Source organism: Apis mellifera, linkage group LG13 (assembly GCF_003254395.2).
Source record: "Apis mellifera strain DH4 linkage group LG13, Amel_HAv3.1, whole genome shotgun sequence".
Classification (NCBI taxonomy): domain Eukaryota; kingdom Metazoa; phylum Arthropoda; class Insecta; order Hymenoptera; family Apidae; genus Apis; species Apis mellifera.
Window position 1 is genome coordinate 5366542 of NC_037650.1, and position 18033 is coordinate 5384574.

General features: G+C 47.5%; 1 protein-coding gene across 27 annotated transcripts in view; it reads right to left on the reverse strand.

Annotated features, from left to right (window-relative positions):
* Foxp (FoxP protein) overlaps positions 1-18033 on the reverse strand; it is a 234575-nt gene that overhangs the window by 74291 nt on the left and 142251 nt on the right. For 26 of the 27 annotated variants that reach the window (XR_003305922.1, XM_026444549.1, XM_026444532.1 and 23 more), the window contains one exon: positions 11871-12005. Coding sequence is in view for 26 of the 27 variants with exons in the window: in XM_026444532.1 (XP_026300317.1) it covers positions 11871-12005 (135 nt within the window). In the remaining variant the exon portion in view is untranslated. Of the gene's footprint in view, positions 1-11870; positions 12006-12598; positions 13669-18033 lie in introns of those variants that run through there. The other variant, XM_026444553.1, reaches the window with a different exon arrangement.

Here is an 18033-nt window from a genome sequence, read left to right on the forward strand (position 1 = left end):
TTGTAACCACTGCTACGTCTTAGAACAGTCGTAACAGTGACTGGCTTTTTTATCGTGATTTATGAAATCATTTATTATTCTGAAAATCCACAAACAGATTATCGTTGGCAAATATATAGTACGATCCTTAATCCTTCTCTCCCTCTCTCAATTTTATTAAAAGAAAAAAGCAAAAAAAAAAAAAGAAACAATTACAATTAGAGAGAATCGCGCAATTTCTATTTCTCGTCGTCGCGATAAAATTTTTATCCCTAAAAAATAATCGAGCGCGTCGAATACAAACGAATTCTGGAAACAACAACAGCGGGTTGCGGAAAAGCGTGGGCCGATTCTTCGCTAATGGACGCGTAAAAAAAGAAAGAAGAGAAAAAACGAGTCGCGTGCAAAAGACAGAGGTCGGGTGTCGCACTCCGAAATGGCGTAACTCCGCGGTCGTTCGTTCCTCTTATATCCTTGATAGCCGGTCGTAAACCGAATTAACAGTACGGTTACCACGTGAGCGTAGTTAGCGTGCGCCTAGCGTGCTCACTCACACGATTTGAACGTGTAAACTCGCACGGGAGGAGAGAGAGAGAGAGAGAGAAAGAGAGGACTTTCTCGCCAACGTATTCGACTTGGATACACATAAGCGCGGGAGCATACGACGACGCGCAGCCAGGAGGAACCCGGCGAATTCGCCGACACGACGACGCGTGTGCACACGTCCGTCCATCCATCCTCCTACACACATACATACGTGCACATACACACACACACGTCTACAGACACGGTTGAGGAAACGGTGCACACGTAGGGAAGAACGCGTGTGGATGAGCGTGAGCAATAAGAGGGACCCGACAGAGGATATCATAGAAGCGGGGTAGTAGCTCGTGAGGAATGGTAGGGGGTAGAAAATGCATATCCAGGGGATGAAGAGGCGGCCTCTCAGGGCTTGGCATGGTACAGTGGCTACCCAGCCACCGCCTCCCCCCTCTCTCTTCCTCGACCACCGCCACCCACCCCCTCGAAGCGAGACCCCGTACCTCTCGCGAAACGTACATCTACTTCCTCTCCCTGCCTCCGGCTCCCACATCCACCCTCCCTCCCCCCCGTTCCTCCATCTATCTCTCTCCTATTTCGCCCGTGGTGCAGTAGTCGCTTACTACACCGCTTCCAAATTCACGTAATAAAGCTAGCTAAAAGAGATGGGACGAGGGGAGGGGGCGGCCACGCTAAGTACATTTACACGGATAGATGAAAATACGGGGGAACGAAGGAGCGCAAGGGAAAAGGTCGGTCGGTGGTCGGAAGTCGCGAAGTATAGGTATAGGGCAGAGAGGGAGGGGGGCGGGCTACTTAACATTCTTTACCCTGGGACGGGAAGCAGGCGGCGGAGAGATCGTGTTACCTCTGCCTCTCCCCCTCCTCCTATTCCACCCTCCAAAAACCGAGTGCGGACGAAGGTACGTAGATACGTTTGTTTATAGATATACGGGGGGGTACATTTTTGTCGTGACACGGTGAGAAAGAGAGTGAGTTTGGGGGGAAAAAGGGAGGTGGAGGAGGAGAGAGAGGAAGGAAGGAAGGAAGGGCGAGACACTCGTTATAATTTCGAGCATAACCTGTTTGCACGAGTCTATATTTGCGCTCGGATACTAGGCGAAACTACGAAGCCCCGTTTGTCCTTCCTTTTTGCCCCCGCCTTCTTGCACCCGCGCCCTCTCCCTCCCATTTTTTTCGTCCAACTTCAGAGGAGAGAGAGGATCGCTATTTTTGAGGAACATGCACGAATACGCGTTGTCCGGATTTATTTTGCACCCTTGTTCCTCGCAAGGGAGGAGGGTTCTCGAGGAACGAGAGAGAGTTCGTTACACCGGAAACGGGAAGGATCGTTCCGTTGTTAACGTCGATTTTCAAGATCCCTCTCCCCCTTCCCACTGTGAAATCACCAAATCTCCTCTCTTTTTTTATTTTTTTTCTTTTTTTCTTACGTTTTCAGACGAGTTCCTCACACGAATCGTTGTTACACTCTCGCACGTACAACGATCCCCCTACTTTTTTTCTACGAGACAAGGAAAAGTTCTAAAATACACGAGTATCTTTCCTATACAGGTGTTCCCTCCCTTTCAAAAAAATCTCCTTCTATTTATCGCGAAACAAACGATACGCCGGCCAATTAAATAATCTCGGAGAAAGAGACTCGGCCACCAGCAACCAGGTTGAAAGCGATCCGATTAAAAAGCGCTCCGGCGCTTGCACGAAGAGGACCACTATATATATATATATATATATATATATTCGTAAGAAAAAAATACCTCTTCACTTTCGCTCCGCCACGCTTCCCACCGATACGCGTACGCGTACACCGACGCAAACTAAACTTATAATTTGCAACATCTACGCTCTTTCGCCCTAAATGGTGAGACGAAGAGAGAGAAAGTATCAAGGGTTACTTGTCCTTCTTTTTCGACTTTCCTCCTCTCTCTCTCTCTCTCATAACCGTTTCCCATTGGAAACGTCCGATGCGTATATATAATATCTCTTTTTCGGTCGTGCACACCACCATACAACGAACCCTGAATCATGGGGGTGATCGCGAGTATGTATATACGTATATATATATTTATTTATTCGTTTTTCGCGAAAGAACAAGGGGGTCTGTCGGCACCCTCCCCCTCGTACATCTCCCCCCTCCCCCCCGAAACCAGTGAAGTGTGTACCAGAGGAAACCGGCGCTTTCGTCGACGTGCAGAGCTCGATGATAGAAGAGCGTGCACACGCTCCTGTTCATCGGATACCGACTCCCGCTGCAGGCTACATTGGAGCAGATTAACCGGAAGGGATTATTACAAGGGAGGATGGAGGGATGTACGCATTTATTCCGGCCAAGGGATGAGAGAAGGACCTGCATGTTACTCTACAACTCGGCATCGCGACTCGCGGAGAGAGCGAGAGAGATATTCTTTTTAATTCTATACTTCTCCCTCCCCCCTTCTTTCTTTTTTTCTTTTTTTCTTTCTCCTCCCTCGACTTGTTCAAAAATCCCATCCCCCAAACCCATCCCGGTCTTCGTTCCCCCTTTCGCTCCTTTCCTACCTGTCCTTCAAAACCGATCCTTCCTTCGATTTCATCCGCGATTTACACGAACAGAAATCCCGTGGCGGGTAACGCGATGCGAAATTGCCCTTCCCCCCCTCCTCTCCTTTTCGCAACCGATCCCTATCCCGTTTGATCGACCGAACGAAACGTCCTGCCCCCCCCTCCATTCCTTCCTATCTCCCCTATCCCCTATTACATCCCCTCGAATCGTTAATAACGAGATCGATCCGAATTATCGTTAGGGGCCGTTAGATTTTTTTCTTCTCTCTCTTTCTCGATACGATTTACCGATTACAGGCCGACCGAACCAGGAGATTGTTTCGAAATGCGAGAGAGGTGATCGACAAAACGCGAAGACGACAATGAACGCGGATGAATACGAGTAGGTAAAAGTGCAAATAGAGAATTGGGGGGAGGGGGTGGTACATATGATGAAATAGTGGCGCGGGACACGCATCGAGGATACGATGGGTGAGGAGGAGAGGAGGAGGAAGGAGGGAGCCGCGCGGCTCGTTCGACAAACAAACGATGGGGTTTCGTCCCAACGATCGAATGCTTCTTTGGTCGGTACACAAGGGGGCGGGATGCGCGCATGGGTATTTTTCAACAAACTCCGACGCTTTAACGTTCCGGTTCACGGTTAACGCTGCCAATCGTAAATTCTCCATGATCGGCGTTGTACGCTTCTCACCAGACAGCGGGCCGCACAGTGGGTGAAGGGAGGGAGGGGGAGGCGGCCTCTCTCTCGGTCGTGCACGTACGTGACAGATACGTACGGAGGGGTGGAGTGGGCGTAGTACAAGAGGGTGTAGGAACTTGACGAAACACCCGCGTTGGATTCCACGTGCACGCGCGAAAATACTCGATCGGTATTCTCGGACGAGAAGCTGGGATTATCGCGTGCACGTGCCGGCCAACTCCTCTCCGTGGTATTAAACGATTCGACGAGTTTTATTTATTCAGGAAATGAAAATCCTAATAGACTTTCGCTTCGTTGTTATATTTTTCTTGCCCGGCGAGAGACCAGGCGTGCCCGCTATTTACGTACGTACCTTTTGCGCGTGCACGACCGCGTCCATCGCAGCCTCTCTCTCTTTCTCCCTTTATCTCTCACTCTTTTATATCGCGTCGAATACGTGATATCGCAACCAGGCCTTCTATAACGCTTTGTTAAATAACATAACCAGAGTGAGCGATCTTCTGTGCAAGTTTCGGAAGGAGTTTGTTTGAAGAGCAGGGAGAATCGTTTCCCCTTCTGTTGTCCGCGGATTATCGCGTGTCCCTCCTCCCCTTCGGTTATTATTACCAATCAGGTTTCACGATCGCGATGCGCGTTCAATTCGTTGAGGATCGATCCAAAAAAAAAAAAGAAGAAAAAATAGACTATACAAAAATAGACTGTCCCCTCCTTCCCTATTAACGACAACTTTGATTGATTGGAAAACCGAAGAATTTTCGCGTGAACGATTCGTAAAGGCCGATAGATAGCAAAAAAAAAAAAAAGGGAGCAGCATGTTAATGCAAATCGTTAAAGAGGGGCCCGATTAATTAACGTCGACTTTTCTTCACCGTCATTTGCAAGAAAAATAGCACCCCTCCCCCTCCCCCGACCGCTTTGGCCGCGCACGTTGGTTCGATAGAAGCTTACTTAGGTATTAAACTACCGGCCGTGTATTGTTTAAAGGCTCGCGTGTGTGGGATCGGTCACCCTGTATAAGAGAACCGTGGTAAATATTAGGTACCATCCTGGCGGCGTTAAGTGTACAATGGCATGAGAGGCTGGCATGGGGGGTGTAACGGAGTAGGGTGAGCACGGGGTGAGAAAGACAGAGCGAACGAAAGTGGGGGAGGGGGGAGGGGGACGGTGGAAGGATACCTTTCGTCCGTAGAACAGCCGAAGGTAGAGATGGAGGCGGCGACCAAATTGAATTTGGGTTCTGGCCTCTGTTTAGATTCCTCGTTGGTTGTTTAGTTTAGAGGAACAAAGAAAACATCTATGTGTTTATTCTAGCCAACGCTTCACCCCCGTCCCTGCTACTCTTGCCACGACGTGCCTCCCTCTCTCTCCCCCTCCCCCCCTCTCTTTCACATTATTTCTGTCCCTCGCGCGAAACCACTCTTTCTTCTTCATCCCTCTTCCCTCATTTCCCTTCAACCGGATTCCTCGACAATCCACAAACTCTCTTCCTCCCTTTCTCTCTCTTCCCGTACCACCGTATGCACGTTCTTTTTTCCTCTTCTTTCTTTTTTATGCCAGTTTCCAACCCTTCCCTGTGTCCTCTAATTCGTTAAATACGCCCCTCGCCCTTTGCATCCCTTCCCTCCAATTTCCAACGTTCCTCGTAATCGTAACCCCCGATGATCGTTTCTTTTCGAACGAATCTATATATGAATATCGATAACCGGTGGTGGTATTTTCGTTCGAGCCAAGGTGTTGTCGTTCTTGAACTTCTATCGTTCTACCCCTCTCTCCCCTCTTCATCACCGAGGACGACGAAGGATTCGCGAGGAGCGAGCCGGATCCGTGGGAGGATCCGCAATTTCCAAAATAAACGCCGCCTCCGCAAATAATCATCGCGCGTGCTTTTAATTAAATTTCACCGCCGTACCGGCACAGTTACCGAGCTCGAGACTATCTTCTTCCAATTCATAAATGTCCCCACCGAATCGAAGACAAGAAGCAAAAGAACAAAGAACAAAGACGAAATACCCGAAATCGATGCACGATCCCGAAGAGAGAAAGAGAGAGGGAGAAATTGAGAACGTCGAAGTTGAGAAAATCGAGGACGAAATCCACGCATTGCCACGCCACTGTTCTCGGTGATAAAAACTGATAAGGGGAACGGCGCGTGTACTCGTCAAGATAAAACCGAACAGATGTGAAAATGTTCAACGGGCGGTGTATAATAACGCTTAACAATAACTCGGCTACGTTCCGTGAAAAAATACCCGTCCGTTTAAATATATATACATATATATATATATACCGTCCTATCGAATTGGCTATATATCCATCGGCGAACTTCTTTTTAAATTCGCGAGAAAATAATTACGCGATGCGAAAAGACGCGCGACGGGAGGAGGGATTAAAACTCGGCGTAGACAACGGGGGCGATGTTTAAAGATCGATGCGACGTGGGAACAGAGTTGTTTCAGGTGTACTTCGCGTAGAATCCCCCCGATGTTTGAGATTTCCGAGGCGAAAGAGAGACGGGGCAAAGATTTAGCGGTATTCAATGGTGTTTACACGGAGCGACACGAAATGTTTGGCCGCGATTCTCTCGCCAGTTATTTCAGGTGGCCAACCGGAGCCTCGTAGTTTTGTCAACCGACGCGAAGCCGATCATAAAAACTTCGGGAATCGCATCGACGCCATTCTATCGACGTGACACGGCTCGTTACCTAACTGTTTCTCGTCCACTGTTTGGTTGACACGTTGAAAAGGGGAGGAGAGGTGATATGGGAAATATATGTACGCCGTCCGCCGCGTTATTGTAAACTGTGGAAAAAAAAGGAAAAAATTCCGGATGATTAATTTCTAGTTGGTATCGTCTTACTAGATTCTTGTGCATTCCGAAGCGAATTGATCGGAGGAGGAACGATAAGAAAGAAATTTCACGATATATCTCTTTTCTCCCCGTCTTTTTTAAATATTTTTCGAATACATTTTTCGCTCGACGAAAGCGTTATATCGCTCCTCCTCTTGAAAATCGTATCAACGAGAGGGGAGTGGCGAAGGAGGAGAAGGAGGAGGAGGAGGGGAAAGAAAAAAATGGAAGAGAGGCATCTCCGTTAGATATCGTTGAAATTTGGGAGGATGTTCGACTAGATTTTCTCAGGTATCACTCAGCGGCAGGAATCGAGCGTGTGAATAATGGAGGGTAATCGCCCTTGCCAGTCTCTGTCGACCTTCGCCCCTCGAGGGTAGTAAGGTGGGAGACTAGAAGGGTGGGATTTCTAGATTGGATTTAAGTACACAGCCGTGAGGTTTCAACCGGTTAATAATGTAGATAAAACCGAGACTTCCAAGACTACGCGAGACGTCGCGATGTTGTGGCGAACTTGAATTCTCCCTTGGCTTCTATCTAGCGCCGACCGTTCCTTGGCTGATTGAATATTCCAGAAATTGACAGACATCGCCGAAACATTTGGCGCGCTACCAAAATAAATACCTCAGGTCTCCTCGTTTCTTCTTAATCGTTGCTAATTTACGTCGTTAACGGATCGAATTAGTGCGATTACGGAGACCGATGTAACCTGTTAATAAACAAACTTGTTTATGGATATTGTGGATATATTGCTTCAAAATAAACGATTTTCATCGTAAAATTTGATATTTTGGGGAATTCGATAGCCGATTGAATCGAAACCGAAATAAAACCGAGATCAAGTATCGTCCATCTGTTTTCGAAAGAAAACGAGTAAAAATTAAACGAGAAACGAAATAAGGAAGGAAAGGATCCCGTTCCGCTTCCGTCACTCGAAAGAAGAAGAAGTTGCCAATCAGCGGATCGTTTCACTAATTTATTAAAATCCTCGTCACAGTCGTCATCCGACGTCGCGCGAACGGGAGAAACATCCCTTTCTTCGCTTCCCTTCGCTCTCTGGAAAGAAAGAAGAGGTAAGAAAGAAGAAAAGAAAGAAAAAGGAAGGGAAGAAAGTGACGTACGAAGAATGAGGAGGAGGAGGAGGAAAAAGAAGAAATGCGGGCGGAGGAAACGCGAGAAACCTCCTTTTATGCGCGGGCCAGCTGGCTCAGCACGACAAAAATTCTTTCAATTACGGAAAACCGTGCCCTCCTTAATTCCCCGGGCATCGATATTCATAGCGAAGCGTGTTACGTAAAAAATTACGACGGGATTTGGCTTTCGTGAGAGAGAGAGAGAGAGAGTCGGAGAGAAAGAGAATGGGATGCGGATCAAGCTGCAGCCTGAAGTTTTCCTACAGGAATGCGGGGGTGGTAGCTCGAAGAGGGTGGAAAAGTATAACGGAAGCGAGCGAGGGAGGGAGGGAGAGAAGAATTGGGCAGCAAAAAGGGGGAGCGGGACGGGGAGCAGGGCAGGTTGATTGGAAAGGACAGCCTATCCGCAATTTGCGAGGCGAAAGAGGGGAATCGGAGGTGAGAACTCGTCTTTCATCCTTTCTTTTCCTCGCCGTTCCACCATCGCCGCCCACCTTCTTCCACCCAGTTTTTTCCTCTATTTCTCGTTCTCGTCCTTCGCCCTCCTCTCCCATACCCCTCCTCCTCCTCCTTATCCAAGCGCATCCTCTCCTTTCTTCTCTCCTACTACTACTACTACTACTACTACTATTACTACTACTACTACTACTACCACCACCACCACCATCCAGCAACCCCTTTTTTGTATTTGAAGGGAGGAGCGCGGAGGCCATCTCCTCCTCGTCAATAGCCGAGCTGCGGTGGTGCCGCTCTTATCCTTTGGAGAGAGGGGAGGGCAGAGAGAGGTCCTTTCGATCCTTGCTTTCGGTCCACGGGAACGGACCAGGTTTGGATATTAACCGTGGAGATAAACGGCCCCCCGTGATTCTAATGAAATATCGACACCGGCGAAAGTTTGTTTAATCAGGGAATTCCGACGTCGTGATCACGAATTCCAAGTTGATCGAGGGGGTTATGGGAGTGGAGGCTGGGGGCAGGGCTCGTGACGTTTTAATGCGTTCTTTCCTCCTCCTCCTCTTCCTCCTCCTCCTCCTTCCCAACTTGGTTAACACTCTCTCTTGGTGGTATTAAAGGTGTGTTGCGGGATATATATTTCCGAAAGGGCGAAATTGGGAGGAAGAAAGTGGGAGGTGTATTAAACCGAGGCGACAGGAAACGATTCGTCCAATTCTATTTTTTTCCACCCTCTCGTCCTCAACGGATTTCAAAATGTTCGCGGTATCGACTATCGGGCTAATATTAACGGCGGCAAATCGCGACTTCAAACCGAGTTTAGCCACGCGGCGTTTTCATCAAAACGGATACAGGTCGGAGGACACTTTATTTTTCGCGGGTCAGGCTAAACGCGCGCCACGCCACCGTCCCGACCCGAGAGAAATCGGTGAATTCATTATTTAACGGATATCTTATTTCGTTTAACACGATTGATAGGATCCATTGATTGATTCAACGTTCCGTAAATACACGTGTTAACGTTTTCGCGCATCGATTATTAATTTCATTTGGAGCCGATGATCGGTATCCGGTTCCCGTCCAACATTGGCGGAACTTCGGTGCCTTCGACGTCTCCAGTGACGTCACTCGAGCAACCCTCGAAACCCTGTTAAATTATAAACGTAACGCTGTTTCGCGGGAATCGGATCGAAACCTGATGGAAACTTAAGGCGAGGCTCGACGAGATCTCAAGTTTAAACTCGTGTAGCCGGTCTCTCTGCAACTTTCGCGTCTAATTAATTTCTGATAGGGATAATGGATTGACGATACTCGATCCGTATTCCAATTTTTGATTCATTTTTCTATTTTCTAACCCCGTTCGTTCACGACTCACATTACGATGAATGAAACGAGGTAAAGGAACGAAGTAAATCGAGTGTCCAAGATAATATCTATCCGTGAATCTATATCCGTTCGAGAACGAAAACGCAGTGGTAGAAGGGGAGGGGCAGGGTGTAATTGCAAATAATTGAGCAAGGAAAACAATTGAAGGTATTAAGCGGAGTTGGAACATCAGCACCGGGCGTTGAAGTTACGGTGGCCAGCAAGACTGGTCCTTCCTCCCTCTCTCCCTGTGGGACAATGGACGAGGACAGGAAGTCGCGGTCGAGCTGGCGAATGGTCAGCAGAACTTGATAGTTTCTCAAAACTCGATCTTCGAATCGCCTCGAATCTCTCGAAGGGGAGCCTTTCGCCACTACGATCGTAGACGTATCGTCTAATATCTTTTATCGAACGAACGCGATCCATCGTTGATCGACACGTACGCGAAAGTAATAACGAAGAAATAATAACGATTCGATTACCTTCTCGCGACAGTTTCGAGCAACGCAAGCTGACGATGATTCTATTTATGCTTTCAACCGGGAATCAAACGAACGGATTAAACAAAAAAAAAACTCGTCGAAAAATTAGACCACGCGATGTATCGTTAAAAATATCCCTTCTCTCTTTCTCTCGCTCCCTCTCCGTTCTCTTCCCCTTTCACTCCCTTCCTCTCTTTCCTCGATACACTTATGTATACGTGTCAGACCGACGATAAGCGAATCTCTGTTTACACGTAACCAACAGGCGAGCAGATGTACGTGTCGCACGTGTAATTCACAGGCCCGTGGTGGTACACACGTATTTACCTGGTGCGTCACGTGAACTTGATATTCACCGTTACTATCTACGCACACGAGCGCGTAAACGCGGTGTACGAATAAAAATATCCCCGGCTAATGTGTCCCAAGCGATTATTAAAATAATTTATTTCTACCGGTGGTGTGGGCGTTATCGATGAAAGAAAACTTATCGACCGATCTCGCGCACGAATGGGGTGAAACGTTCAAGTTGGGAAACGTTGAATATATATATATATTCGAACGTTTGATGGGAAAAATGAATGGAACAATATGGGGATTAAAGAAAAAAGAAATTTCAAAATATATTAATAATTCTGATTCCATCTTTCCTCCAAAACGAATGACAAAATCCTTTTCGTCTTTTTTATTTATTTATACGTTATACATATATATATATTTTTCGAAATTGGTTTATTGGTTTGAAAACTCGACAATGTTTGCCCGACGATAAAGAGGCACACGAGTCAGGAAAAATCGTGTGTCACGTACATATATATATATATATATATATATATATATATATATATATATGCATTCCAAAGGTGATTCTATACCTGGGCTGGAAGGTGCGTGCGACCATATTCGTCCCCCCCTTATTCGAAAAGGAAACCGTCGAAAAGGCCGCTTTAAGGGCCATAAAACATTTGTTTCCCTCGACGACGCTCGCGCCGCTACCCGGAACGGTATATTGCGTTCACCCGCGAACGCGGGATTTCGAATTGAATTTGAAATCAGGGGGCTCGATTTTATGGTGGCCGGGTGTCAAACGCGTCTCAAGTATCGCGTTCGAAAAACTTATACCGCGAGAAACAGAGAGAGAAAGAGAGAGCGAGGAGGGGAAAGGGAAAGAGAGAGGGAAGGAAGAAAAAGTTTCGCTTTAAAATCGAAATCCCCCCACCCTCGAAACGGACCAAGAGGATCGTTATCGGTTTACTCGTTTACCCACCAGCCTCCTCTGTGTATCGAGAGTGCGAGATGCGGCGGTTCGAAAACGGTTCAATTTCATTTTCGATTCCCTACGAGACCCGCAGGACTGAGATACGAGAGGGATAGATCGTGGCCTCTTATCGGGCCGAGATTCTTCTATTCCGAGAAATCAATGAGTCTAACCGGACGTCTTGGCGACCGTGTTCCTCTTTATCGTACGTAAGCAGATGTTTGCTTCTAAAATTAGTACTGTTTATGGAGTGAAGTCGTCGGTTATTAATAACTCTATCTCCGCGTTCCACGTAAATTCGATTGAGGGAGGGGAAAAAAAAAAAAGAAAAGAAAAAAAGAAAAAAAAATAGTGATACTCGTCGATAGTCGTATCGATAAATATCTTTTTTTTTAAAATCGAAACGTTAAACGAGAAATCGTATTTCGTTTTTGAATGAAACCATTCCTGGAAACCATTGTATAGAAACGCTTAAAGGTTTCACGGATCCACACGTAGGAAGATCCACACGGTTATCTTATCGAAAGCAAATTTCCAGAGATTAATTCCTTACCTGGTCGTTGTCTTGTTGATCTTGGCCGTACGAGGGGGTGTCACCGTTAGGGGTGGTGGCGGCGGAGGGTCGCTGTGACGTTGACAAGTTGATCGCTCCGTCTCCGTCTGTGTCATGATCCATTATGCCATCGTCCTGAAATCACGATCATCGTTACGTCAATCGGTCTGCCGGCTTCCTTTGGTGCACTGAACTTGAACACCGTGAGTTGAACTCCGATTCTCGTTACGTCATGCCGCGAAATTTCTCGACCGGCAAACGGTTTCGCCGCCATCGTTCGCGAAAAAGATGTGTTTCTCACTCGCGAAACGCCTAAGTTTACAATAACGATCGTGTCGAAAGAAGAAAGATAGAAAGATAGAAAGAGAGAGAGGAGAGAGAGGGAGAGAGAGAAAGAGAAAGAGAGAAAAAGATCGTTGATTCTATGAAGATCTCGCGAAATGTGCTTTTGTTATACGATATTACCCTCGGCGGGCGAACAATTTTAGATCACGTATGACGCATGTGATTCCATACACTCGAGGCAAAGGCAACAATGTTTGGCTGGCGGCACACAAATACGCATACACACGCATACGCCACACACGCACGCACACAAACGCACCGCTAATAATATATTCTATCGTTTGCAGTCTCGCGTGACGACCAAGTAAAAATGTACAACGGTGTGGTATACCCCTGTTTTTTTCGTGTAAACAGGATTATTCGGTTTGCGAAGATTTGCTTACTTTAAGAAAAGTCCTTGGTCCCCAATTTCAAGCGTCCAACGGCCAGCTTGGAATTCATGGAAGCGCGATACACACGAAGCGTCTCTTCGCGACAAGGACGTCTTTTCTCGATACGCCACGATGAGCAACACTTTTCGCGACGCGAGAGAGACAGAGAGAAAAAATAATAACGTCGCAGATAGAAGAGCACACGTTGAATACGGACACCATTCGCGGGGGGAGAGAGAGTGAGTGAGAGAGTGAGAGAGTGAATGAGAGAGAAATACAGGGAGAGGGAGAGAGAGGGAGAGAAATAGGGAGAGATATAGAGAGAGAAGGAGAGAATTCAACGACGAGGATTCACTGTAGACCGGAAGTACGCCGAACCTCCAACTGGCGCATCAACGAACACGCGTTATTAATCGTTAATCGAGTCCGAGTTTTCCACCAAAAACAAAATTCACTCAACTCACTCACGATATTCGCTCGTCCGTTCTCGTTTATAACCTCGAAACGAAGCCACGATGTTCAATGGCGTCACCGTTTTCGCGCACGCACCAGGGTTGGAAAGAACACACAAGTTTGAAAGAAACGACGACACGAACGGGGTAACGGACGACGTGCACGCACGTGGACCGCGCAAAGAACCCGTCAAAATTCGTGTGCACGGATGGAACTCGCGATGGAAAGAGAAAAAAAGGGGGAAGAGAGAGAGAGAGAGAGAAAGATAGAGAGAAAAGAGGAAAAGGAGAGGAAACGAAAAGAAAACGGATGGAACGAGGGAATGACGAAGAAGAAGGCGGTGCAGACGAATGCGATGGAAGGAGGACGAGAACTATGGTGGAGGAGGAGAAGGAGAGGAGGAAACAGGCGACGCCGTAAAGAAGACGAAAAGCAACGTTCACGCGGCGACCGAGTAGCGAGGACTAAACACTAAAAGCGGCACAGGCATACCAAGCAGCCCAACCGGCGAGGCTGTTGCTTATTGTGTAAATATAAACAAATATAGTTGAAACCAACCAACAGGCCTGCTTTCAGCTCTCCCTTCTCTCCCCTCCCTGCCAAACAGTCTTCTACTCTTGTGTGTGCCCTACCTTCTCTGTCGGCATCTCCCCCTCCCCACTTATCGCGGCCTCTCTGTCCTCCTCCCCTACCCCACAGTCAGTCGTGTCTGAAGACTTTGCCCCTCTCGCTCCACCGTAACACCCACCCTTCGTCACGTCCCTGACCCCACCGCCGCCAGGCAAACCAGTACATCATATACGAGGCACGTTGTATACCGTTGCTGTGTGGCTGACTGGCTGCCACGGCTTAGCCTGGCCTGGCCTGTTCTCTCTCTTTTGCCTTATGCTCTTCTCGTCCCATATGCTCGTCTGTGCTCGAACATTACGCATCGTCGCACGGTTGTTTGGCAAGCGGCTGTTCGCGACGCCTAACTTCGTGACAAGCGCGGCTGGTCGACCGACTTCGTTGCCGGCCGACTTCGATAACCAACCAACCTCGCGGTCGTTCGTATCACCGGTCAATTTTGTATTTTTCGAGTTCCAAGAAACGAGGATTATTATCCCGAGGCGTTGTGACTTGTTCTCGATACGCTCGATTATTAGTGACGAATAGATTTTATTCTTCCTTGATCTATTGTAACGATCGATTTCTTTTTTTTTTTTTTTTTTTTAATAACGGTAATACAAAGATTTACCGGATAATACTCGGAACAGGGATCGTTTTCCTCTGTTCAAAGAAGCAAAGAATCGAGAATCGAAGATTTCGTGGATACAATATAGGTTGTACAGAAATTGTTACGAATGAAATTGGAACAAACGATTTGAGAAAACGATTCTTTAGCACCGTGGATCTAACGAGCAGATATTTCTCGCGATAAGTGGAATACAAGTTCGACTGTGACTCTTTCAGCCGCACTCGAACCGTTCGATTCACGGGCTCACTAATAAATTATGAATATTCCGCTCTTGACTGGTTATACACGGACACGAAGGAGGTGGTCGCACACATCGATCCGTAGATACGTGTGTACACGTGTTGTCTGACGCAACCTGAACCACCGGCTCAAGTTTGTATAGGCGAACCGGAAATGGGGGACGAAATATTCCTCGAAACGGCGTGTCCTTAAAATATTCCTTTCACTCGTATTTCAAACGCGCGACAATTGGTACCGCGTACAGCTATGCTTTCAAAATTTTCCGCTGATACGCCAGGAATTACCTCCATTCTCGTGTTGTAAATGTGATAGAGAAAAAATATATAAAAAAAAAAAAAAAAGAAAAAGAGGAAAAAGAGAGAGAGAGAGAGGAGGAATAAACGAAGAATAAGCGATTGAAAGAATTATACGACTACGTTTTCTAAGAATCCCATCCTCCCTTCCCCTACGCCTCGAGCAAAAAGATGACGAGGAGAAATTTCATTAGCGGACTTTAAAGAAACGATACTAATTTTATCGCGCGCGAAGAATCGTTCGAGACAGATTCTCCTCCACCTTTAACCGTTCCCATTGTCCAACTTGTCTAGTAGATGTGGACTTGGGAACCCAATGGTAGCGGAACGAGGGATGGCCGCAGCCCATCGCCCGGTCCTATGACAACAAAACTGAGAGCAAAAATAGGCGCAGCCGGCCTGCCGAGGCTTGTGTACGTGGCATATACTAAATATGTATTTATTAAGTAAACAACCGTTGCGCTGGGGTTCTAATGTACATACGTCTCGTTTCCTATTTCATTGTGAGTAATGCGTTCTCGTAGATTCGATGGCGTTTGATTACGTCATGCTGCACGAGTGTAGAACCTCGTACTTTGTACGATGCAAAACGGTTCTATAAATTTTCTAGCGTATTCCTCTAACATCCTCCATCTTCTCGCGCGAAAAGATGAAAAAGTCGCGTATCGATATACACGTATGAATCGCTCTTCGTGCCCACAAGGAACGAAGGACGAAAACGACGATTCTTCGAACGGAGACGAAAGGTAATGTAATTTATAAACCTGAATAACGAAAAAAGGATAAAGATCGGAAGAAGAAAAGAGACTTTAACGCGGATGGTTAAAGAATCTCGGATCGGAACCTTCGTATTCCTCACGCGGAACGCGCGTACGAGTATATAAAAGAGACGCATGCGAGTATAGGGGGAAGGTGCACGATCGAGCAAACCGACCGTAAAGAAGGATAATCGCAGGGAGTCAGTCGAAGTAAGAAGAGATAACGAGATCGTATATCCCCATCAAAAAGAGCAGGAGGAGGAGGAGGACAAGGTAAACGCCTTCGTCTGTGCGCTGGACAGATCCCTCTGACCACCCCTTCGCGCATCCCTTCCTCTTCTAAATAATAAACGAGAGGATTTACCCCCGTCAGGTTCGCGCGACGGTACATAAAAATACTCGAATCTGAGAAATTAGCGGGAGAGGACTAACGGGACGTCGTTCGCCGCAGGAGTCGCAAGCCGGGCAAGGAGGAAGAGGACCGAGGACGGAACCGAGTGGAAAAAGAGTGGTGGGATCCCTCATAAGGGGGAAGAGGAGGAGGAGGAGAAGGAGGAGGAGGAGACGGGATGAGTTGGAGGCGTTTCGGTCCCGGGTGCGGAGTGGCCGCCAGGAAAAAAGGGTACCTAAAAGGGTTGAATTAATGTCGCGATAAATATATGATTTAAGGTGGAAACGTTTGCAACTCCGGCTAATTTTTTATCTGAGACCGCGGCTCGCTCCTCGTCGAGAGGGTTTTTTACCCTGGAAAAGAGAGAGCGACGATCTCTCGAGCGAGCCACCACACTTGGACCAACCCAACGGGAGCGGCTGCGAGGGGAGAAGGAGACGAGGCCTTTAGAGAAAGGAGGAGAGGGGGGAGAGAGAGGAGAGGAGAGGAGAGGTTGAAAACTGAGCGGCACGGTGACAGAGGCGGAGAGTGGTCGAATTCAACGGTTATTTCTTTTTTCGGGTAATTTACTACCGGCGAGAATTCGAGCGGACGCGCGCTTTTTAATAGTTCGCGCCACTCCAAGGACTCTCTCTCGTCCTTTTTCTCATCCCCCTTTTGCCCAGAATGCGATCTCGGCCCAGGGTTCCAGCCCAGTCCCGCCCGTCTCTTTCTGTCGTTCGCAAGGATCGGCCAGAGGGGGCAACGCGGAGGAGGCATCGTTCCGCCGCGGTTACGATGAAAATTACGAGACTATAAAGCGGCTATCTACGACGCAGTTTAACGTCACTCGACTCCGCCGTCGGATTTTACTACAGATTACTCATCGCTTTTTTCTCTCTCTCTCTCTCTCTCTTTCTCCTAATGTCAAAACCATCGGCACGTTTCTTACGCGAATCTTATCAACGTTCTCTGGAAATTTGGTCAAATAATTGACGAGTATTCCCCCCTCCCCATACGAGAAAAGTTGAAGGAACGATCGAAACGTATATGATTGACCAACAAGTTGATGAACAATCCGTAATAAAATATACCATTTTACCTGACCTTTTCGCGCAACCCCTCCCTTTGTTTCCTCCCGCAATTTCGCGAGGACGATTTGCCGAAATCCTTGGCAGATTGTACGTCATTCGGTTTTCAGGAAGGGGAGGGAAGGAGAGAGCATCCCCGCGGAACCGCAAACAGCCGTTCCCCCAATTATCTACGACACGAGCGAGCGAGCGATCCGATGGCGAGACGTATAAGCGGCGCATATACGTGACGACGAGGCTGCGAATGAGAATCAGAACTATCCCCCATCCCTCTTCCTTCTTCCGTTACGCGCGATAGGAAGGGAAGCACGAGGCCACCCTAATGCGGAAAGCGTGAGCAAGACCGCCGACCGTTCACGACGTTTCCGCAGCGTCGACGCTTTTTGAATTAACCGGCTGGACATTAGAATACGAAATTGATATATTATGGTCGTAGGAGCCGGCCCGCCCCCTCCTTCTTCAACCCTCCCCCCGTTGAAAGGCCGCGAAACCGCGGGGAACCGTTTCGACGGAACCGTGAAAGAAGAAGGGCGGAAGGTCCGGTTACACACACTCTTTAGGCATGACTGGACGTCGTTCGCATCTTTCATCGCATTATCTGCCCTCGTAAAACACGCCTTTATAGGTTCCCGAAACGCTCCACCTCCCGCCCGGCGCGTGTGCCTCCTTTCTGCCCCCGAAGATCGGATGGATCGGCAACTATGGATATTAGTTTTTCATGGGTTTATCTCCTCCGTTAAAGAAATCACCCCTTCTTCTCTTTCTTTACAACCGCCAAGGAGAGTAATAATAAAATTGGTGGCGGTGGAATTGGCGATTCTTGAAATATATATCTCTATTTGCGTGTCCTCCTCCTCTTCCTCCCTCTTCTCCTATCGATTCGAATATTCTCTTGATCTTTCGTCGATTTTATTGAATCGAAAGATACCGATCGAACGAAGGAGAATACTTATTCCAAATATATATAATACCTATTTATCCTAGGTAAGATGTACTTGTTTGTTA